Here is an 18,500-nt window from a genome sequence, read left to right as displayed (position 1 = left end):
CCGCGCCCCGCTAGAGCGGCCGGGGCCGCGGGGCCGCGGGGCACGCCGGGAAGGGGACGGCCTCCCGCAGACCTCCCGCCCTCCGCCGCCATGGCGCCGCCGCCGCCGCCTCCCGCCGCCCTCCTCCTCCTCCTCCTCCTGCCGCCGCTGGCAGCCGGTGCGTGGGACGCGGCCGGGTACCTGCTGTACTGCCCCTGCATGGGTGAGGCCCTCCCGCCGCCCTCCCCACCCCTGCCCGCCGCCGCCGGGGTCCGGTGGGGCGGAGGAGGCTGAGGCCTAGGCCCGTTCCCCCACCTCCCCCCCCCCCAGGCCGCTTCGGGAACCAGGCCGAGCACCTGCTGGGCGCCCTCGCCTTCGCCCGAGCCCTCAACCGCACGCTGGCCGTGCCGCCGTGGATCGAGTACCGGCACCACCGGCCGCCATACACCAACGTGAGCGCCGGGGGGGGGAACCGGGTGGGGAACCGGGGGGAGCACCCGAGGGAACCGGGAGGGACGGGGGGGGAACCAGGGGGAGCACTGGGGGAACCGGGTGGGGAACCGGGGGGAGCACCCGGGGGAACCGGGAGGGACGGGGGGGGAACCGGGGGGAGCACCGGGGGGGAGCACTGGGGGGAACCGGGCGGGGAACCGGGGGGAGCACCTGGGGGAACCGGGAGGGACGGGGGGGGAACCGAGGGGAGCACCGGGGTAGGGGGACTGGGGGGGGGACCGGGGGGAGCATCGGGGTGGGGGGACCAGGGGGGAGCACCCGAGGGAACTGGGAGGGACCGGGGGAAGCACTGGGGGGGAGAACCGGGGAGGGCATCAGGGGGAGCACCGGGGGACCAGGGGGCAGAGCATGGGCCTGGCCTCGAGGCTCCGGGGGCTCTGCTCGGGGCCGGCCCCGCGGTGAGGCCCCGCGTGCCGCCCGCAGCTGCACGTCCCCTACGAGCAGTACTTCAGGCTGCAGCCGCTGCTGCGCTACCACCGCGTGCTGAGCCTCGAGGAGTTCATGGCGGAGCTGGCGCCGCGGCACTGGCCGCCCGGGGAGCGCGTGGCGTACTGCTTCGAGGCGGCGGCGCAGAGGAGCGCGGACAGGAGCAGCTGTCCCATGAAGGTAAGGGCCTCCCGCAGCTCGGTGCTGGGGGTGTTCAGGGGTGGCTGGCTCACCCAAGTCACCGTTGGTTCACAAACACGGGCCCCGAATCGCCACGAGCGACGTTCCCGTCACTGCTGATCTGTGTGCCTCGCTGCACCTTCCTGCCTTTCTCTGCCAGCAAATGCCCGGGGTTCGGGAAGGCTGTTTGTGCAAGTAGGGCTTACCTCTTCTGACCTGACTGTGACTGTAAGGAAAACAAGCCTGGAAGAAAAAATGCCCGTCTCCTACCGGTCCTTGCCTGGTTCCTGTCTGTGGTATAATTGTCCAACTGGTTTTAAAGTAACCTTTAAAATATTTAATGACTGTGGTGGTGGTGTTCTTTTAAAGCAGCCTTTGCGTTAGTTCTCAGTTAGCTCTCTCTAACGTTTCACTCTCTTCTTCCCGTGGAACTGATACGGGACACACAGGCCGTTACGTTCAGTCTGTGCTCTTCCTGTAACGGAGGAACTCTTTGGCTCTGCAGCCCGGGATCTTGTTAGCTCACTCTCTCAGACCCCACGTGTGCACTGGGCGAGCGCTTGTCTCTCCTTTGCAGGATGGAAATCCCTTTGGTCCGTTCTGGGATCAGTTCAAGGTGGATTTTGATAAGTCTGAACTGTTCAAGGGAATCTCCTTCAGTCCTGCATACAAGGACCAGTGGATCCAAAGGTAGCGAGAAGCAGGGGAACTGTTGGCATGCCACTCTAAGCGTTTCGATTAACTCAGGAAAACAAAGCCACAAGTGACTTTAGTCACATCGATATGGTTGGGTGACAATTGCTCTAGCCTGGGATGAAAACACAAGCTGTCATTGCTAGGTAGCTCGTCGTTACGTGTATCGGATTCTTACCTTTTTGTCTGTCAAAGAATACTAATTAATTTGTTACTGGGTGGGAGGTAAAATGTGCTATTGGAGTTTTGCTCCGCTGTTCTGTTCCCACGGCAAAACGGTTCGGACCTGTCTTGTGTAAATCCGGAGCAGTAGGTGCTGTGTGTTTCAGGCTGCTCGTAGTTTCCATTCTTACCTTCCCAAAACTTGTACTCAGCAGTCCTTGCGCAAGGTTATGCGTGCAAGGTTGTTATACTGCCATCTGTTTGATGTTTTTGATTTGTTCCCCCCCACCCCCCAGGTTTCCACCATCTGAGCACCCCGTACTTGCCTTACCCGGGGCTCCAGCCCAGTTCCCGGTCCTAGAGGAGCACCGCCCCCTCCAGAAGTACATCGTGTGGTCTGACGAAATGGTGAAGAAAGGAGACGCCTACATTCATTCCCTGCTGGTTAGGCCGTATGTAGGAATTCACCTGAGGATCGGCTCGGATTGGGTATGGTTCGGTGCGGGGCTCGTTGCTGTAGGTGGGTGGCTAACACCGTGGAAAAGCTGTTGGAGTAGAAGCTGCCCTTCTGGGACGGAAGCTTGAACCCTGCCTGCATTCAGTAACTCGCTGCGTTTCGCTGCTAGAGGTGCTGTTGGGATTCTTCCCTCAGACAGACCGTAACGCTGCTGGTAGGGGTGGGGGGCTTGGTAGTGTGTTCTTGCAGCGTTTCCTTTCAAACGTGATATTTTCTCTTCTTCCAACAGAAAAATGCTTGTAACATGTTAAAGGACGGGACAGCCGGGTCCCACTTCATGGCGTCACCTCAGTGCGTGGGCTATGACCGAAGCACGGCTGTGCCCCTCACCATGGACATGTGCCTGCCGGACCTCAAAGAGATCAAACGTGCCCTCAAGCTGTGGGTGAAAAAGACAGAAGCTAAATCTGTTTATATTGCTACTGATTCCGAGCCCTACGCAAAGGAAATACAGCAGTTCTTCCAAGGAAAGGTAAAGCTTCTGGAAACTTACTCCAGCAGGAGTGCTTTAATAAAAGCTGGCGTTATGCTGAGACATTTGGATTGTAATAACAGATGACTGGGTTAATTTACGTTCCTTGCTTTTCTCTGCAGGTCAAAGTCGTAAGCCTGCAGCCGGAGGTGGCTCAGATCGATTTGTATATTCTTGGCCAGTCCGATCACTTCATCGGGAACTGCGTCTCTTCCTTTACTGCCTTTGTAAAAAGAGAGCGTGACGTGCATGGAAAACCCTCTTCGTTTTTTGGCATGGACCACCCGCCGAGGTTACGGGATGAGTTCTGACCAAAAGAGGAACAGGCTCGATAGTTCTCAGAGCTCTGAGCGCGGTACCTCGCTGAGGGACCACTCGGGTGCTAAGGGTGTTCTCCGCTGTGCAGAGCACACTGCCGGGCTGCCGCACGCCTGTTTCCAGCTCCTGGGTACTCCTCACAGTCACTCTTCTGACTGACCTCTCTTCTGTGTTTCCAGGGCGATACCAGACAGAAAAGGAATTTTAAATCATGAAGTTCGTAGGAAACTGGAAACTGTAAACTATATGCGTACAGTTCTTATGATGTAGTTTATATCTCTCTCCATCCTCATTTTTGGGGTTTGCCAACAATTACAAAGAAGCTGCTCGGATTTCCTCTCTTTTGCCGTTAGTAATTTTATCTGGAGATGTTGAGAAGCTTCTCATTGTCCAAAACTGACTGTAAGCTCTTTTAAAGAGCGAAGTATTGTCAGAAATTGTTTGTCAGAAATACCATGGTCCCTGAAAAGCAGCGCAAGATAAAGCTCAGGATAGGAAATGAGATCTGGGTTTTATCGAGTGCGGTTATTGCCTTACTGGACCCACATCACCTCGGTGCCTCGCTTTCCGTTCCCTGGAGTGGACTGCCTCGCAGCAGTGCTCTGAGAGTGGGCGGCTGTGGAGCAACACCTTGATCTCTCCGGCGGTGCTAGAGAAGCCTGGTGGTGGCATTTACTCGTTACAGTTATGTGTTCAGACGTTCTTTGTATTGAACTGGGGAAAGGGTTTTTGGAGGGACATGGATGGAAGATTGTTCGTAGTCGAGTTGGAGACGTAGGGTTTTGTAGCTGCTGATGTAAGGTGGAAGTCTGTTAGAAATGTAATTGTTTTTAAGCTAAAACTCCTGAAGTAGCTGTAGCGTGGGTTGGTGCATGTTTTACCTAGGTCCGTGTTAATGGTTTCTGTTGTTGTTTTTTTTTTTATTTCTGTACTCTGTAAAAATAATCCCTCTGACAACAGAATTCCTGGTGGTAGGGCTAGTTCCCAGCACAGCTAACCGAAAGGCGTTAGCTAATGGCGAAACAGCAAAACGAACAAAAAGCTTTGGTTTGCCCCAGCGCGGTTTACCTCCGGTACCACGTCAGGGTCTTCAGCGGTAAGCCTCGGTTCGGCCAATGCCTCTTCGTGCTCCTGTCACCTTTTTTGAACACCGACTGCAGAACTTTGGTTAATTCCTAAAAGTGCCACTCGTGAGGCTGTGCTGCCGGCCTGGCCGCCTCTAGTGCGGTCCAGATAACGCCCTCCGAGCGTTCCCGGGGGTTTCATTCCGGCTGAGTTTTGGTGTTTTGTTGTTACTGCTGTCGCTTGCCGCCCCCCCCTCCCCGTGCTGTGCAGGAGGGTGGCGGCTCCGTGCACCCAAAGCCCTGCTGGGCCCGGAGGAGCCCGGGGGTGGGCGCGGGGCCCGGCGGGGGGAGCAGGAGAAAGAAAGGGTGGTTGGTTGTGGGTTTTTTGGTTTTTTTTTTTAGAAAAAACGGATTTTTCTAACAATAAAGAGCTTTTGTAGGCAATGCTGTTGCCCTGCGCGTCCTTTTGGGGGGCCCCGGGGCTCTACCGGGCCGGGGGGGGGGGGCGGGCGCGGAGCTCTACCGGGGGGGGGTGCGGTCGGCCCCGGGGCTCTACCGGGACCCGATCGCGCTCCGGAAGCGGCGGCGTGGGGCGGGCGCGGGCGTTGCCAAGGAAGTGACCGGGGAGTGGGGGGGGGGGGGGGGCGGCGCCGCTCCGGCCCCGCCGCATCCGGTGCCGCGGGAGGAGGCGGCCGCGGGGCTCCATGGTGACGGCGCAGGTGAGAGCGGCGCGGCGCGGCCCGGCCCCGCTGTGTGTTCCCTCCCCCAGCCCCTCCCGGCGGCCCCGGGCTGCTGCCGCCGGGCCCTGCCGCGGGGCTCGGCTCGGGGCGGCCCCGGGAGCGGCGGCGGCCCGCTGGGGGCTGCTTGCAGCCACGGGGAGGGGAGGGGGGGAGCGGCCGGGGGCGAGCCGCCGACCCCAGCCTCCCGCCGGCGGAGGGGCTCCGGGCCGGGCCGGGGGCTCCCGGGCGGTGCCCGGCAGCGGGAGGCGAGCGGGGGCCGGGGGTGGCCGCCCCGGTCGGTGCCCGGTGGCTGCGGGGAGGTCGGGGGGCAGCGGGGCCAGCCGCCGCCTGGGGAAGGGCTGAGAGGCACGGGGGGAGTAAGGCAGGGCACCGTCGCCCCCAGTATCTGAAAGGTTTAAATGAGAGAGCGGCGGTGGGTTTCAGGTGGTACCCGGGGCGGTACCTGTAGGATGCGAGGCAAGGATTTGGGCACCCTTCCTAGAGCTTCCCCAGATCTCTACGCTCCTCTCTACGCTTGATGCAGGGGAGCCTCGCGAGGCCCGAGGCTGCGGGGTCGGCCAGGTGTGCCCGGGTGTGCCCGGGTGTGCCGCGTCCTCGCTGCCAAATGTTCCCATCCAGAAGTGCCCCCGTTAGCCCACAGCCAGCCCGTGGCAGTGCTTGTTTCCTCAGGAGCAATCTTCTGTTGTAGAAAAGAACTCAAATGCTCCGTTTGCTCCCCGCCTTCCCCACCTTGGTTATACGGAGCCCATCTACCAACGCATTCCTTCAACCCTAAGTCCCAACGGGACGCTCAGGGGACTGAACCGGGTCGCTCGAGGCCTGCCTGGTGGCGTGAAGGAGTCCCCGTGGCAGAGGAGCGCCTGGTGCTGCAGCCTGCGCCGCGTTTCGCTGCCAGGCCCCACTGGCCAGGCCCTGTGCAGCCGCTCCCTGCAGCTCCGTCCTTGCAGGAGAGTTCCTGTGACCATAAACACCACAAACTGGTTCTGCTTTTGGTCAAACAGCTGGGTGAGTCTGGGGAGAAGCGTAATTTGATGTGTTGTGCTTTCAGTAAGCTGCACAGCAGCAGCTAAAATAAATGGGGATGATTCGTGATAGGTTGTTATGAAAATAGCCCGCATCAAGGGTAAGATAAATTGTCTGGGTCTATAAAAAGAGACTTGCAAGTGAAACGGGGGAATGCGTCAAAAGTTTAGGAAGCTCATATTGATGAGATACACCCAGAGGAGCAGCAAATATGCAACTTTTTTTGTTAAAAGTATGCGTTGCCAAATCTTAAAACGACATGTGCTGGACGTTTCACTTTTAACTTCCAGGTGAGTGTGTGCACAGCAATGTATACTCTTGAAAAACAAAGCAGCCAATGTGAAGATTAACTTAATCCTCATCGTTTAATCCTAGTCAGCATCTCTTTCACAAGCTGCCCTTCTCATCAAAATTACATTTTGGATATTAATTGTGTAAAGAAGGACCAGGCTCCTCTTGTCAGAGTTTGTGCCTAATTTGAGTATTTGCCAGTACGTACGTTCCCCATGTAATGCAGATAAATGATGCGTCGCTTGTTTTGTGAGCTTGTCTCTTGTGAACTTGAACTATAGGAATATCTCAGGTAGGTGGGGAAGGAGAAGCATCACAGAATCACAGCATGTATTTATATATATAATTACTCATGATGAGTAGAGGGAGAGTTGCTTTTTCTGCTTCTGCAAGACTTGTCCCCGTTTCAAGTGTTCTTTTCTATTGGCATACCAAAATACATGTTCCCTGTGGGCCAGAAAATAAGGTCATCTTTATTTGGAGTTGTCAGCTAGGAGGGAAATTTTTTTCTTCAGTTGCAATCCAAAATTCCTATAGCGGTTCCAGTTCAGTATGTGGGTTAAACGCTTCTGGATCATTGTCCAGTTTGGGCAGCTCCACGCACGTTTTTCATCTTCCTGCTAGTAACTTCTAAATGCTTTCATGGGAATAACGAGGGAGCGAGGCGCTTCCCTGCACAACAGCACGGAAATTCTGAAGGTCGTGTAGAGGTTTCCATACAGTTCTTCAACATGTTTATTTGTTCCTCTTGTGCTATTCTTTGTAGTGCAGATCTGCAGTCTGGACGTTGAGATAGGAGCGTTCTGCTTCCTTCTTCAGTCCTCTAGCTCTGCTCTTGAAGTTCTCTGTCACCTTATTTGAGAAGCTCTCTGGAGACATGCAGTTACTGAGTAAAAACGGTTAGACCGAATCCATGGGCTGCTGCAGATCAAGCTGGTAGAAAGATGCATTTGGAAAAAAAAAAAAAAAAAAAAAGCTTATTAGAAATGACACTGCATTTCGCAAGCTGTACCATTTGGATCTTCAGTGCAAGGCTGTCGCTTTAGCAGTAACGCGGTCTCTGCGCTCTGTTTTAAATGGCAGCTCGTTGTGCCAACTGCTGGGAAATGCAACAGCACGTGTCTTCCTCTGCAGCCCAGAGTCAGGAACGGCTCGGACCCGTGAACTGGATTTATGCGCCGTGCCTTCAGGCTGGCGGTGAGCCTTGTGAGCCCGGTGGTCCCCACTCAGCGGGTGCAGCAGAGCTGGAGCGTGGCGTGCGGGCCGTGCGGTTAGCGTGCGTGAGCAGAGCTGGCTTTTATGGAAAATCCCCGTAAGTGTATTGGTGAAAGAAAAACAATAGCATAGGTCTGTGCAAACAGTTGTGCTTGAAGGCTCTCAGGCACACGTGGTTGTTTGCTGTTTCCTATAAAAACAGACGCACGAGCTCTAGCTGAGGAGGACATTCGTTTGCAGAATCCTTTCCCAGAGGGCAATCATGTTAGAGAAAGACGACGGTGGCCTCAGAGGACTGAGTGCTTTATGAAATGTTTATAAGTGATAGGAAAGGAGCTTAAACTCACCTTCAGAAGGCTGAGAAGGGCAAATCCTGGCAGGTGTCCACTTCACACCCTAATGTCCTCTGATTGCTTGAGCATTAGGCGAGGCATACCGTAGATCATTCCGCCTTTAGAGCTTTCCCTTCTACTCTCTGCTGGATACAAGCTGGAAATGCCACCTCTGTTTTAAGTACGCTAATACTTGTGCAGCAAGCACAAATGCAAGATCAACATCGACCGGGAAGCTTGGAAGCGGAGCAGGGAGCGGACGAGCCCTGTGGGGGGCCGCAGGGGGTGCAGAGAGCAGGGGGCCTTGGGGTGCTCCCGGCTGGGGGTGGCAGAGCCCACGCCGTGCCTCGTCCCGCTCCTGGCTGGCTGTCCTCACCCGGCAGAAGGCAGGTGCTGGAAACACTCCTCTTAGCTGCCAACGGATTTTGGCGTCCAGCTCACTGGGGTGATTTGGTCCCCCGGCTGGTTTGGCTTACAGTGTCTGCAAGCCTTGGAACGCGGCTACACTTGGCTGCCTTAACGCTCTACTTTGCCGCCAGCTAGATTGTGAGACGTGGGAAAACTTTTGTGTCACAATTATTTTCCTTCACTTGATTCTTGACAGAAAAGTGAAAGTAACATCAGTTTTCCTAGGTGTGGAAACGGAACGTTCAGGGATGGGATGCCTGGGAATGGACAAACTATTTAACGATTTTATCTTGAATCCTCACAGCTGTTGTAGCCCAATTAAAGATCTGTTATGCTGTAGGTAGGCTTTAGAAAGTGACTTCAAAAGTTTTAATGCACAAGACATAAAAGCATTTGGGCAGTGTTCCAGGGAACCGCTGTCACTTAAGAAAACCAGGCATAGGTTTTAAACCTTCCGAGTCAGGATGGTCCTGATGACACATCACATCACATCACGTGTGAGAAGACTATAATGTAGAGGTGGTCTCATAAAAATGAGACATTTTTGTCAATACATGGGAGGCATAAGAAGAGGCAACTCTGAAAATACTATATTTATGTTTTGTAATCTCTTGAATGTTGGTAGGTAGGTGAAACACGCAGGTGAATCACCAACTGATTTCCTTTCACGAGCCTGCAGCTGCGTTCTGAGCAATATGGACAGAGCAGGTCTGTACTGGACTTTCAAAGCACAAGATATAAAACAGAAAGCTAAACTGCAAAGAGAATCAGTGGCAAGGAGTTACATCATTTTTATAAATAGTTTTTAAAGCGTTACGATTATTTTTAAAGGTCAAGAAAAGGATCTCTGCCAACTGCAAAGGTGAGATTTGATGAAGATTCTTTGCAGCAGAGCCTGTGTAAATGATACTGACGGGCTTTGGTAAAATAATACTGTCTTGGCTCAGGCCTTTTTAAAAATTTTTATGTTGTCCTTAATTGTTATTCTTCAAAATCCCTCAGAACGTAATGCAAAATTCTGCTTGAACAGATGAATCGAATATTGGCTCTGTGCAGAAAACTGCCTTCATAGATGCCTTCTTTGTTTCTGTTCTAGGTTTCTAGCACTGGATCAGCCATTGATCAGAACACGCCAGCCACAGACCTGCTGTCATGTCTAAGTTAAAGAGCTCTGAGTCTGTTCGGGTGGTGGTACGATGCCGGCCAATGAACAGCAAAGAGAAGGTAGCTTCGTATGAAAAAGTCGTTAACGTGGATGTCAAATTAGGGCAGGTCTCAGTGAAGAATCCGCGGGGAACATCTCATGAACTGCCTAAAACTTTCACCTTTGATGCTGTGTACGACTGGAATTCCAAACAGGTTGAACTCTACGATGAGACCTTCAGACCTCTCGTGGACTCTGTTCTGCAAGGTTTTAACGGGACAATCTTTGCGTATGGGCAGACTGGAACGGGGAAAACATATACGATGGAAGGGGTGCGTGGTGATCCTGAAAAAAGAGGGGTCATCCCCAATTCATTTGATCACATCTTCACCCACATCTCTAGATCCCAAAATCAGCAATACCTAGTTAGAGCTTCTTATTTGGAAATATACCAAGAAGAAATCAGAGACTTGTTATCAAAGGATCAATCCAAACGGCTGGAGTTAAAAGAGAGGCCAGATACAGGTGTATATGTTAAGGATTTGTCCTCCTTTGTTACAAAAAGTGTCAAAGAGATAGAGCACGTCATGAACGTGGGAAACCAAAATCGCTCAGTTGGTGCCACCAACATGAACGAACACAGCTCTCGATCTCATGCCATTTTTGTGATCACTATTGAATGCAGCGAGTTGGGACTTGATGGAGAGAATCACATCCGTGTTGGAAAACTCAACCTGGTAGACCTTGCGGGCAGCGAGCGCCAAGCTAAGACTGGAGCACAGGGGGAAAGGTTAAAGGAAGCTACTAAAATCAATCTCTCTCTTTCAGCTTTGGGCAACGTTATATCTGCCCTAGTAGATGGCAAAAGCACACACATTCCATACCGGGACTCAAAGCTAACTAGGTTACTTCAAGACTCATTAGGTGGCAATGCCAAGACTGTGATGGTGGCCAATATAGGCCCTGCCTCGTACAACGTAGAGGAGACTCTTACAACACTAAGGTATGCCAATCGTGCCAAAAACATCAAGAACAAGCCGAGAGTGAATGAGGATCCTAAGGATGCTCTGCTACGCGAATTCCAGGAAGAAATTGCTCGACTCAAGGCACAGTTGGAAAAACGGTCTATTGGCAAAAGAAAGAGGAGGGAAAGGAGAAGAGAGGGTGGGGAAGAGGAGGAGGATACTGAAGAGGGTGAGGATGAAGGAGACGACAAAGATGACTATTGGAGGGAGCAACAAGAAAAGCTGGAGATTGAAAAGAAAGCTATTGTTGAGGATCACAGCTTGGTAGCAGAAGAAAAGATGAGACTGCTGAAAGAGAAAGAAAAGAAAATGGAGGACCTGCGACGAGAGAAGGAAGCAACAGAAATGTTGAGTGCTAAAATCAAGGTAGAATTCTTCCTCATCATACTTTCATACTTTTTTAAAGCAATTGATTTAGGCAGTGGGGAGAATAGCAGGTTTCCCAGGAAGGAAAGGTATTTCAAAAGAAGTTTCCAGAATAGTGATTTGTGTTTAATCAGATTTTAAAATAAACTGTTTCTAGACAGAAGTTGAAATTCCCTTAGTTTCCGCCATTAATTAGGAACCTCAATATTCATGAGTTGCTGCATTGTTCTTATATGCTGATCTTGTAAGATCTTAAGCAATCATCACAATAAAATGTGATGATGCATCTTTTCGCAAGCTGTAGCACAAAAAAAAAAGCTTCATTCTGTAACAGATCATTAACAAGATTTTATACGAGAGTACACATTTTAGTTCTTCAGATTGGCCACGTTACAGCAATGTGTAATTCCAAGCAAGTTACTGTTTCATTTATCCCCCAGTTTTACAGCAATTTTTAGAAATAGTAATTCTCAGAGCAGATGACTTCAGAGAGAGCTGCCCTCATGAAGAAGTCGTATGTAAATGAGAGAAAGTCACATCCTGCGGAAAAGACTTGTTAGCTGGTCACTGAGAGAGGAACTTAATGACCGTGTTTTCTTTCAGGCAATGGAAAGCAAACTTCTGGTGGGAGGAAAAAATATTGTGGATCATACAAATGAACAGCAGAAAATCCTGGAACAGAAACGACAGGAAATTGCAGAACAGGTACAAGGAAGAACATTTGTTATTTTTGTATAAAAAGCCTTGCTGTGGAACTTCTATAAAACATTGTATCAGGAGAAAGGTAAGAAAGTTTGCACAGGTTTAACCCTGAAATTGATTTAATGGCAATCTTAAATCTCAAAAAAAGGGGCAAGGGCTTGTGTCCTATTTATTGTTGTATGAAATATGTAGATAAGGTTTATAATACCTTTCTTCCAGCTTTTCACATTAAAGATTTATATTCCATCTTAATTAGATATGTCTGTAAGTGAAGAAATAATTGGAAGGCCTCAGAGAGTGACAATTCAGCTGTTAACTCGAGGGAAGGGGTGTTTGCTATGTGACAGAAGTTTATTTTCTATTACGCATTTTCTGATGGTAATTCGTTAAGTGCAATGATTAGTATGAATTGATTTAAAAAAATCTAACCACAACATTTAATTCCTTTAACTGAAACCTGAGCACTTATTCACCCTATCTGATTCCAATAGACCCTCACCAAAATAAAGACAAAGAAGAGCTAATGCTTCTGGTATTTCTAAGGCAAGAGATAGGAAGAACTAGAAGCTAAAGCAAAAGCCCTGGAACCCAGGGAAGTAAAAACATCCCAAGTGTTGGTTTCATGTATGTCAGCCTGGAGGTGGCAATGCAATTGTGGTCCCTAATACTGTACATCACATTCTTCAGAAACGTCGGGAGCGAGAAATCCAGCAGCAGATGGAGAGTCGGGATGAGGAAACACTAGAGCTGAAGGAGACCTATAGTTCTCTTCAGCAAGAGGTGGACATAAAGACCAAAAAACTCAAAAAGGTAAAAAGAAAATTCTTTCACATCCGCTGGGTTAGGAATAAAATCAACTTGTGTGTGAAACTGAGAGGAACGTTGGCAAGTTATGACTTCAGCTCTTGTTGTCTGTTCCAGTTATTTTCCAAGCTGCAAGCTGTGAAGGCAGAGATCCATGATCTCCAAGAAGAGCACATCAAGGAGCGCCAGGAACTGGAGCAGACCCAGAATGAACTTACCAGGGAACTAAAGCTAAAGTAAGTCCCGTCACTTCATTTCCTGTCAGTTCACTTTAACAGAGATGGTTTCTTAGGGGGGAGTGAAAGGAAGGACTGTTCTGCACATGCTTGTGGAACAAGATTTCAACAAGAGAAAGCCAAAACATTCCTTCTTTTCCACAGCTATATTAAGTCAGTGCGAGAGGAGCAGTAGAGAAAATCGTCTGCTGATTGTGTTTCTTGTGTATTTCCCATTGTTGTGGTTTTATGTAGGCACTTGATTATTGAAAATTTTATTCCTTTGGAAGAAAAGAATAAGATCATGAACAGATCATTCTTTGATGAAGAGGAAGACCAGTGGAAACTGCATCCCATAACCCGGCTGGAGTGAGTGTACTTCTAATCTTCTACTTAGGATCTAGTTACAGGTCGCATAAAACCCTCTAGTTGCTAAGAACAAGGCACCCCAACAGAGGGATCAAATTGGGGATGTAAAACGGCCCTCCAAGTTCTTAGCTTCTTGTTGAATTATAAAACAAAGATATTATTCATCTGAGTAGGTTGAATAAAATAGGAATGCACAGTTAGGAAAATTCTTGGAAGATTAAGATTTTTCTTCTAGATGAGCCCAGTAATTATATGTAGAATATATGTAATTCTGCATGCACCATTGAAATAGCAGTAAATTCCTATTGTATTTGTTTCCTAGATTACTTAGGAAAGCTCTCAGAAATTATTATGCGAGAGCTGTGGGTATATCCTGAATCTCTACAGAGGAAGTTCTCTAAAGCAAATTTGGTAAGCAGGGAGCGACCAAGTGCATCTGTGGTCTGTATGATAAAAAACAACAACAACAAACCATGGAGATACCCTGCTTTGTGCAGGGAACAGATGACAAGGGATAACTGCTTTATCTTGTTGACTGACTGCTGAGAGCTGTTCTCGGAAATGCAGTCTAGGTTGTTTCTGCTCTCTTGAAACGTATTTCCATGTGGAATTTGCAGATGTTGTAGCTCATAAATTCCAAGAAGAGTTTTTGGTTTTGGTGCATAATAGACTGAGTATCTGTGTTTCTGTAGTAACCAGCAAATGATGAAAAGACCGGTGTCTGCTGTAGGATACAAAAGGCCACTAAGCCAGCACGCCAGGACGTCCATGATGATCCGTCCAGAAGCTCGGTACAGGGTAAGCCCAGATGTGGTTACAACTTTCAAATGTTCGCCTTCCTGGTCAGGGGAATGTGAATTTCAGAGGATTGTTAGTTCTTCTATGGGACGTACATTTTCACAGTGTCCTGCATAGATTTGTAAAGTACTTCAGAATAAGCTTCTGGGGGGAAAAGAAACTATTTGTATGAAAACATGCAGGCTTTGATTTTGCGTCTACTTTCTCAGGCAGAGAATATTGTATTACTGGAACTTGACATGCCTAGCCGAACAACAAGAGACTATGAAGGACCAGCCATTGCTCCCAAAGTTCAGGCTGCTCTAGAAGCAGCTCTGCAGGATGAAGATGAGATACAGGTGGATGCTTCGACCTTTGAGAGCACTTCAAATAAAAAAACAAAAGCCAGGTGAGCTGAATTTTTAGTAAGCAGACTAGCCAACAGCAAAGGGACAAATGTAATTGCTGTCTGTCTGCAGTTCTCATCAGCCAAGCTATGGCTAACTTGGCTGTAAAGCAGAGATAGAAAGGAATGTAGGACGGTAGAGAAAGCTGAGACTGATTAGAGTATAAATCCAGTAAAAAAAAAAAAGGAAGATTAATTTTGATGAGTAACAGGTGACATTGTTGGGGCTTTTTTGTTTATTTTTTTTCATTTTTACTTCTTCAGGCCTAAAACTGGAAGGAAATCAGGGGGATCCTCTTCAGCAGGCACCCATAGTTCTCAGCTCTACCCACAGTCCCGAGGGCTGGTTCCAAAGTAAAACCAGCAATTCCTCTCCAGGGCGTGAACAGCCTTTGCCTTCTGAGAGCAGAGACAAGTAAAAACCTGCAGAGAGACCTCCCAGCCAGACTCCAACCCCTTTCCCCTGGAGGTGGCCTCTTTGCTGTTTAACTGACTTGTGCCAGTCCAGGTGCACTGAGCCACAGGAAGATACGTGCTTGCAATTCAGCATTTGGCCTCTGTGGGAAACAGATTTTAGTTAGGAAATCAGAAATGCATGAGGTACGTTACAGTGTATTAGAAGCAATGGGAAGCATGGGGATCACCTCACAGCATCACCGTCTCTCCTTCTGCACTAGCCCTTTTGCTGCACTGGGCTTTTTTGCTGTTGGGCAATAAGAAGACAGAGTTGAAAGTCATCTCAACAGAACCACCGCTCCAGAGCTTCATAGTGAGAACCAAATGAGGTTAAAAAGCAAAGGATTTATCCAAACCTGGCTAGGTGCACAGTTTTTCCTCCTCCTGCTTGAGAGGCTGGCATCATCCTTTGGGGTTAAGAAGTTGGTCTGACCAGGCAGAATGGCAGCTGTCAGCATGTATTCACCACCAGGCAGCTGTGCCTCCCTTTAGAAGTGTAGGACAAGAAGGGGTCTTGAAAGCAACTTTGTACTCTGTAGAAAGGAAGCAATAGAAATTGAAGTCCTTTACTTGTTTACAGGCATAAGTAAGAGCTCCTCTAAACTGACCTCCTGCAGACCTCACCCCTACCAACAGGAACCACCTTGTCAAAGAATTCATCTGCATACCAGTGCCAGCTCCACAGCTTTCTTCCTCTCTGTTGCCTCCATCCTTACCCCTGGCATTTGAAACCAGTCTCCACACCAAGTCTGAACGGGGGGGGGGCGGCGCATGGCCGTTTTCTCAAATCTCCCACTGTTCACAGGAAACGTAGTGTGGGCATGGAGCTAACTGCCTAGCAGGCTCACAGGGCTGACTCTGCTCTCCCCTGTAAGCTGGGTAGAAAGTAGAGCACCTTAATGAGAAGCTGGCTTTTGAGTGCACTGTTCTTGTAAGTATGGCCCCTCCGAAGTGTCTAAGGAGGTTCAGCATACGGTACCCCTTGTGCCTCACCCGTGTCACGTTAGAGGTTTTTCCTTTGCACCTCCTGGACCGTGCAGGGCCCGGTGGGAGTGAAAGCAGATATAACCGAGTCTGGGTAACGGATTCTGGCATTAAATCCAGGGGCTGTACTTTGAAAACAAGGGAGGAAGAACTCCTGCTTTTGACGGTCTCTCTGCAAGCTGCCCTATGACTAAAGCAGGCTGCTGTAATGCTGCAGGCTTGTGTGGCAGGGTTGAGGGAGATGGAACTGCCGTGTTGAAGACAGAGTAAGGTGTCCCTGTCTAGTGTCTCGCAGCTCATTTGTAAGTTTTAGTTCATTGTATATTGAGACTTGGGATGTTATTTTTTCTGGTTGCTGTTGGCTGTCACCCTATGAATGTTTTTACCTGTTTCCTCTCCTTCACTGATGACTTTCTCCAGACTGACATGTGTGAGTGTATGAGGACTTGCCTGGTTTTAGAAATGCTCTGATATATGGACTCTGCCTTGTGTGCTCGTTACGTATCTGCTGAGTGACTTCATCCAGGCTGGAGAACTCCATTTTGCCTGACCCCCATGAGCAGAAGGAACTGCACACTCAGCACAGCTCACCTCTGCATCTTGCGGGCATGGTGCCTCGGTGAGCCAGCTGCCCAGGTGGGCCCCGTTAAACTCCAGGTCAGCTGCTTTGGTTCATGGAGTGCTTTTCTGGATCACGAGATCAACACACACACACACACATATATTTTAGTTTTGGTGGAGGAAAGGAGTTTGGCCATAACTGAGAGCAATCACCAGACAAATTTCAACCAGAACATGGAAAGCTGGTATAATCTTCCTTTTTATAAAGCACTGTTTATGTACAGAGAGCCTTTTACTTAGCTCTTGTTGTATAATGTAACGTCAACTTCTCTTCCCTCTCCTCCGTCTCTCCCTAGCACATAATATTCTGTACCTTGACATTTTAAAAGATGATTGTATGCTGTAAGTGCTCAGAGAACTGAAGTGAAACAAGGGGTTCTACAACCTGTAATAGCAACGTAATATATATACGCATACACGTACACACCTACGTGTATGTATGTTTCATGGGAAGATGCATACACAGCCACATGTGTTTGCACATGCGCACACTGCCTCAGTTACTTCTGTTCCATAGGGAATCCTATATTAAACTCATATGCTGGAAACTCCCCTTGTGGCAGGACTGGTACAGTGGAAATCACAGTGCAAACCCAAACCGTTCTCATTTTAGTACTGATAAGCTAGCTGGTAAATATGTCAGAAAGGCTCTGCTTTTAATTCTGTAGAAATTCATTAGCAAGGTAAAAGAAACTCAGTGAGGTGGAAAAAGAATAAAATTGCATATTTAGTCATTGTATTTAAATCGGAGCAGTGGTTAGAGACTTGGTTAATGTATTCATGGGCAATCTCAGATTGTTACAGAAGCTTTTAGATTCTCTTTTTGATGGACGTACCCTTGACCAGATACTCAGTGGCACTGATATTAAGATAAAATACATTGTCTTAAGCTCTACAAAATGTACTGAACTCTGTGTTGAAGTTTTTAAGAAACATTCCTGCCAAGTTTGCGTGCCTCTGGCTGTTATCTGAACCATCTGGGCTTCCTGCAGGTTAACAGCCAAAGACAGGAAATCCAGCAGACTCCTGGAAGAGGCCCTTGGACCTGGTGTGCAGTCACAGCTTTTTCAGAGGAATGTTTTACATCCTTCTCATCTTTGCTCTGATCTGTATAGTGGGATCTTTTTTTTAAAAAAAAGTGACCTGCAGCAAAAGCAGCCCGTTGGCTCCAGGAGCAAGCACCACATGACGCTGAAGTGTAGGAGTAAAAGCACTTTCTTAAAATCCTTAACGTAGATCTAGCGCCTTTTTAAAAACATTTGCATGCTGCTTGAATTTTCTAAAACACACGCATACCTCTGTGATAGCATCTTGGATTACATCGATGCATTATACAGATCAGATCAAACTTCTCTTTTTTTAGCTGTAGCAAGTCTGCCTTCACTGCACACGGAGTGCTTGCCAAGTTCCAGAGAGGCACCTGTAAAGCTGGATCTGTCCTCTCTTCTATCCGCAACGTTTTACAAGCACTGAGTTTTAAAAAGTGTTTTCTGTTGTGTTAAAACACAGATTGGAAAACTTAACCTGCAAAAGCCATACTTGGAGGCTGAGATGGAACTGAAGTGAGAGCGCTGGTCGCGGCTGCTCACGGTGGGTTTAACTCTCCGTGGTCCAGGCGCTTACTACCTTCTTAAATTCCTCTTTCTTTTTGAACCCAAGGGCCCGAGGGCCTCCTCGCGGGCACAGCGGTGTCACAGAGCTTACAGAGAGCTCGCAGAGCTCCCAGAGAGCTCCCAGAGCACTCCGAGCTCCTCGGAGCCGCACTGAGCCCGGCCGACCCTCGGGTGATCCGCAGGCAAAAACCCTGCCGATAGTCCTGTCCATACTTTTACGGCTTGTATTTATTTGTACCATCTCTTCGGCCTAGGGATGTAAAGTGCCCCTAAACACGACGTGTAATAAAGCCGGTGAGGTTTATGGCATCAGAGCGCGCCCGTTTTCACCGTCAAGCTGTGAGGGGGCGGCTGGGCGCGGGGACTTCGGGCTCTACAGAAGCCTCGGGGCGAGCTGCGGGGCCGTCAGGCGCTGAGGCAAACGCATCCGAGCCGCGGCGGTGCCCCTGGGGGTGCCGGGCCCGGTACCGGGCCCGTTCCGCGGCCTGGGGCCGGGCCGGGCCCTCAGCTCCCCTCAGCCACCAGGCGAGGCCCGCAGCCGGCCCGCCATACCGCGCAGCGCGCGCGGCGCCCGCTGGGAGCTGTAGTCCGCCGGCAGATCCCGCCCCGCCACGGCTCCCGCAGCGGGGACTACAACTCCCGGCAGCCCTCGCGGTTTGTTTTCCTTCAAACGGCTCCCAGGCCC

At 49.8% G+C, this 18,500-nt stretch overlaps 2 protein-coding genes across 4 annotated transcripts; both read left to right on the top strand.

The window, feature by feature from the left end:
• Positions 1-42: 42 nt before the first annotated feature.
• Positions 43-4,766, top strand: POFUT1 (protein O-fucosyltransferase 1). Its single transcript, XM_035567042.2, has 7 exons — positions 43-202; positions 310-431; positions 916-1,098; positions 1,676-1,788; positions 2,250-2,442; positions 2,700-2,942; positions 3,065-4,766. Exons 1-7 carry the CDS (start codon positions 91-93, stop codon positions 3,251-3,253), a joined length of 1,155 nt encoding a protein of 384 aa, XP_035422935.1. The 5' UTR covers positions 43-90; the 3' UTR covers positions 3,254-4,766.
• A 190-nt stretch (positions 4,767-4,956) lies between these two features.
• Positions 4,957-16,744, top strand: KIF3B (kinesin family member 3B). 3 transcript variants are annotated; one of them, XM_035567037.2, is made up of 9 exons: positions 4,957-5,043; positions 9,430-10,868; positions 11,472-11,573; positions 12,258-12,380; positions 12,492-12,610; positions 12,845-12,958; positions 13,651-13,756; positions 13,966-14,144; positions 14,406-16,744. In XM_035567037.2, the coding sequence occupies exons 2-9, from the start codon at positions 9,486-9,488 to the stop codon at positions 14,497-14,499; spliced, it is 2,220 nt and encodes a 739-aa protein (XP_035422930.1). In that variant the 5' UTR covers positions 4,957-5,043; positions 9,430-9,485; the 3' UTR covers positions 14,500-16,744. The 3 variants fall into 3 exon arrangements, with proteins under 3 accessions (XP_035422930.1, XP_035422931.1, XP_035422933.1); XM_035567038.2 differs by having other exon boundaries at positions 4,960-5,043; positions 16,002-16,744; XM_035567040.2 differs by having other exon boundaries at positions 4,960-5,043; positions 15,178-16,744.
• The last annotated feature ends 1,756 nt before the right edge of the window (positions 16,745-18,500 follow it).

Source organism: Cygnus atratus, chromosome 16 (genome assembly GCF_013377495.2).
Source record: "Cygnus atratus isolate AKBS03 ecotype Queensland, Australia chromosome 16, CAtr_DNAZoo_HiC_assembly, whole genome shotgun sequence".
Lineage (NCBI taxonomy): Eukaryota > Metazoa > Chordata > Aves > Anseriformes > Anatidae > Cygnus > Cygnus atratus.
The sequence above is the reverse complement of the archived record's forward strand: the minus strand, read 5'-3'. Positions and strand labels throughout refer to the sequence as shown.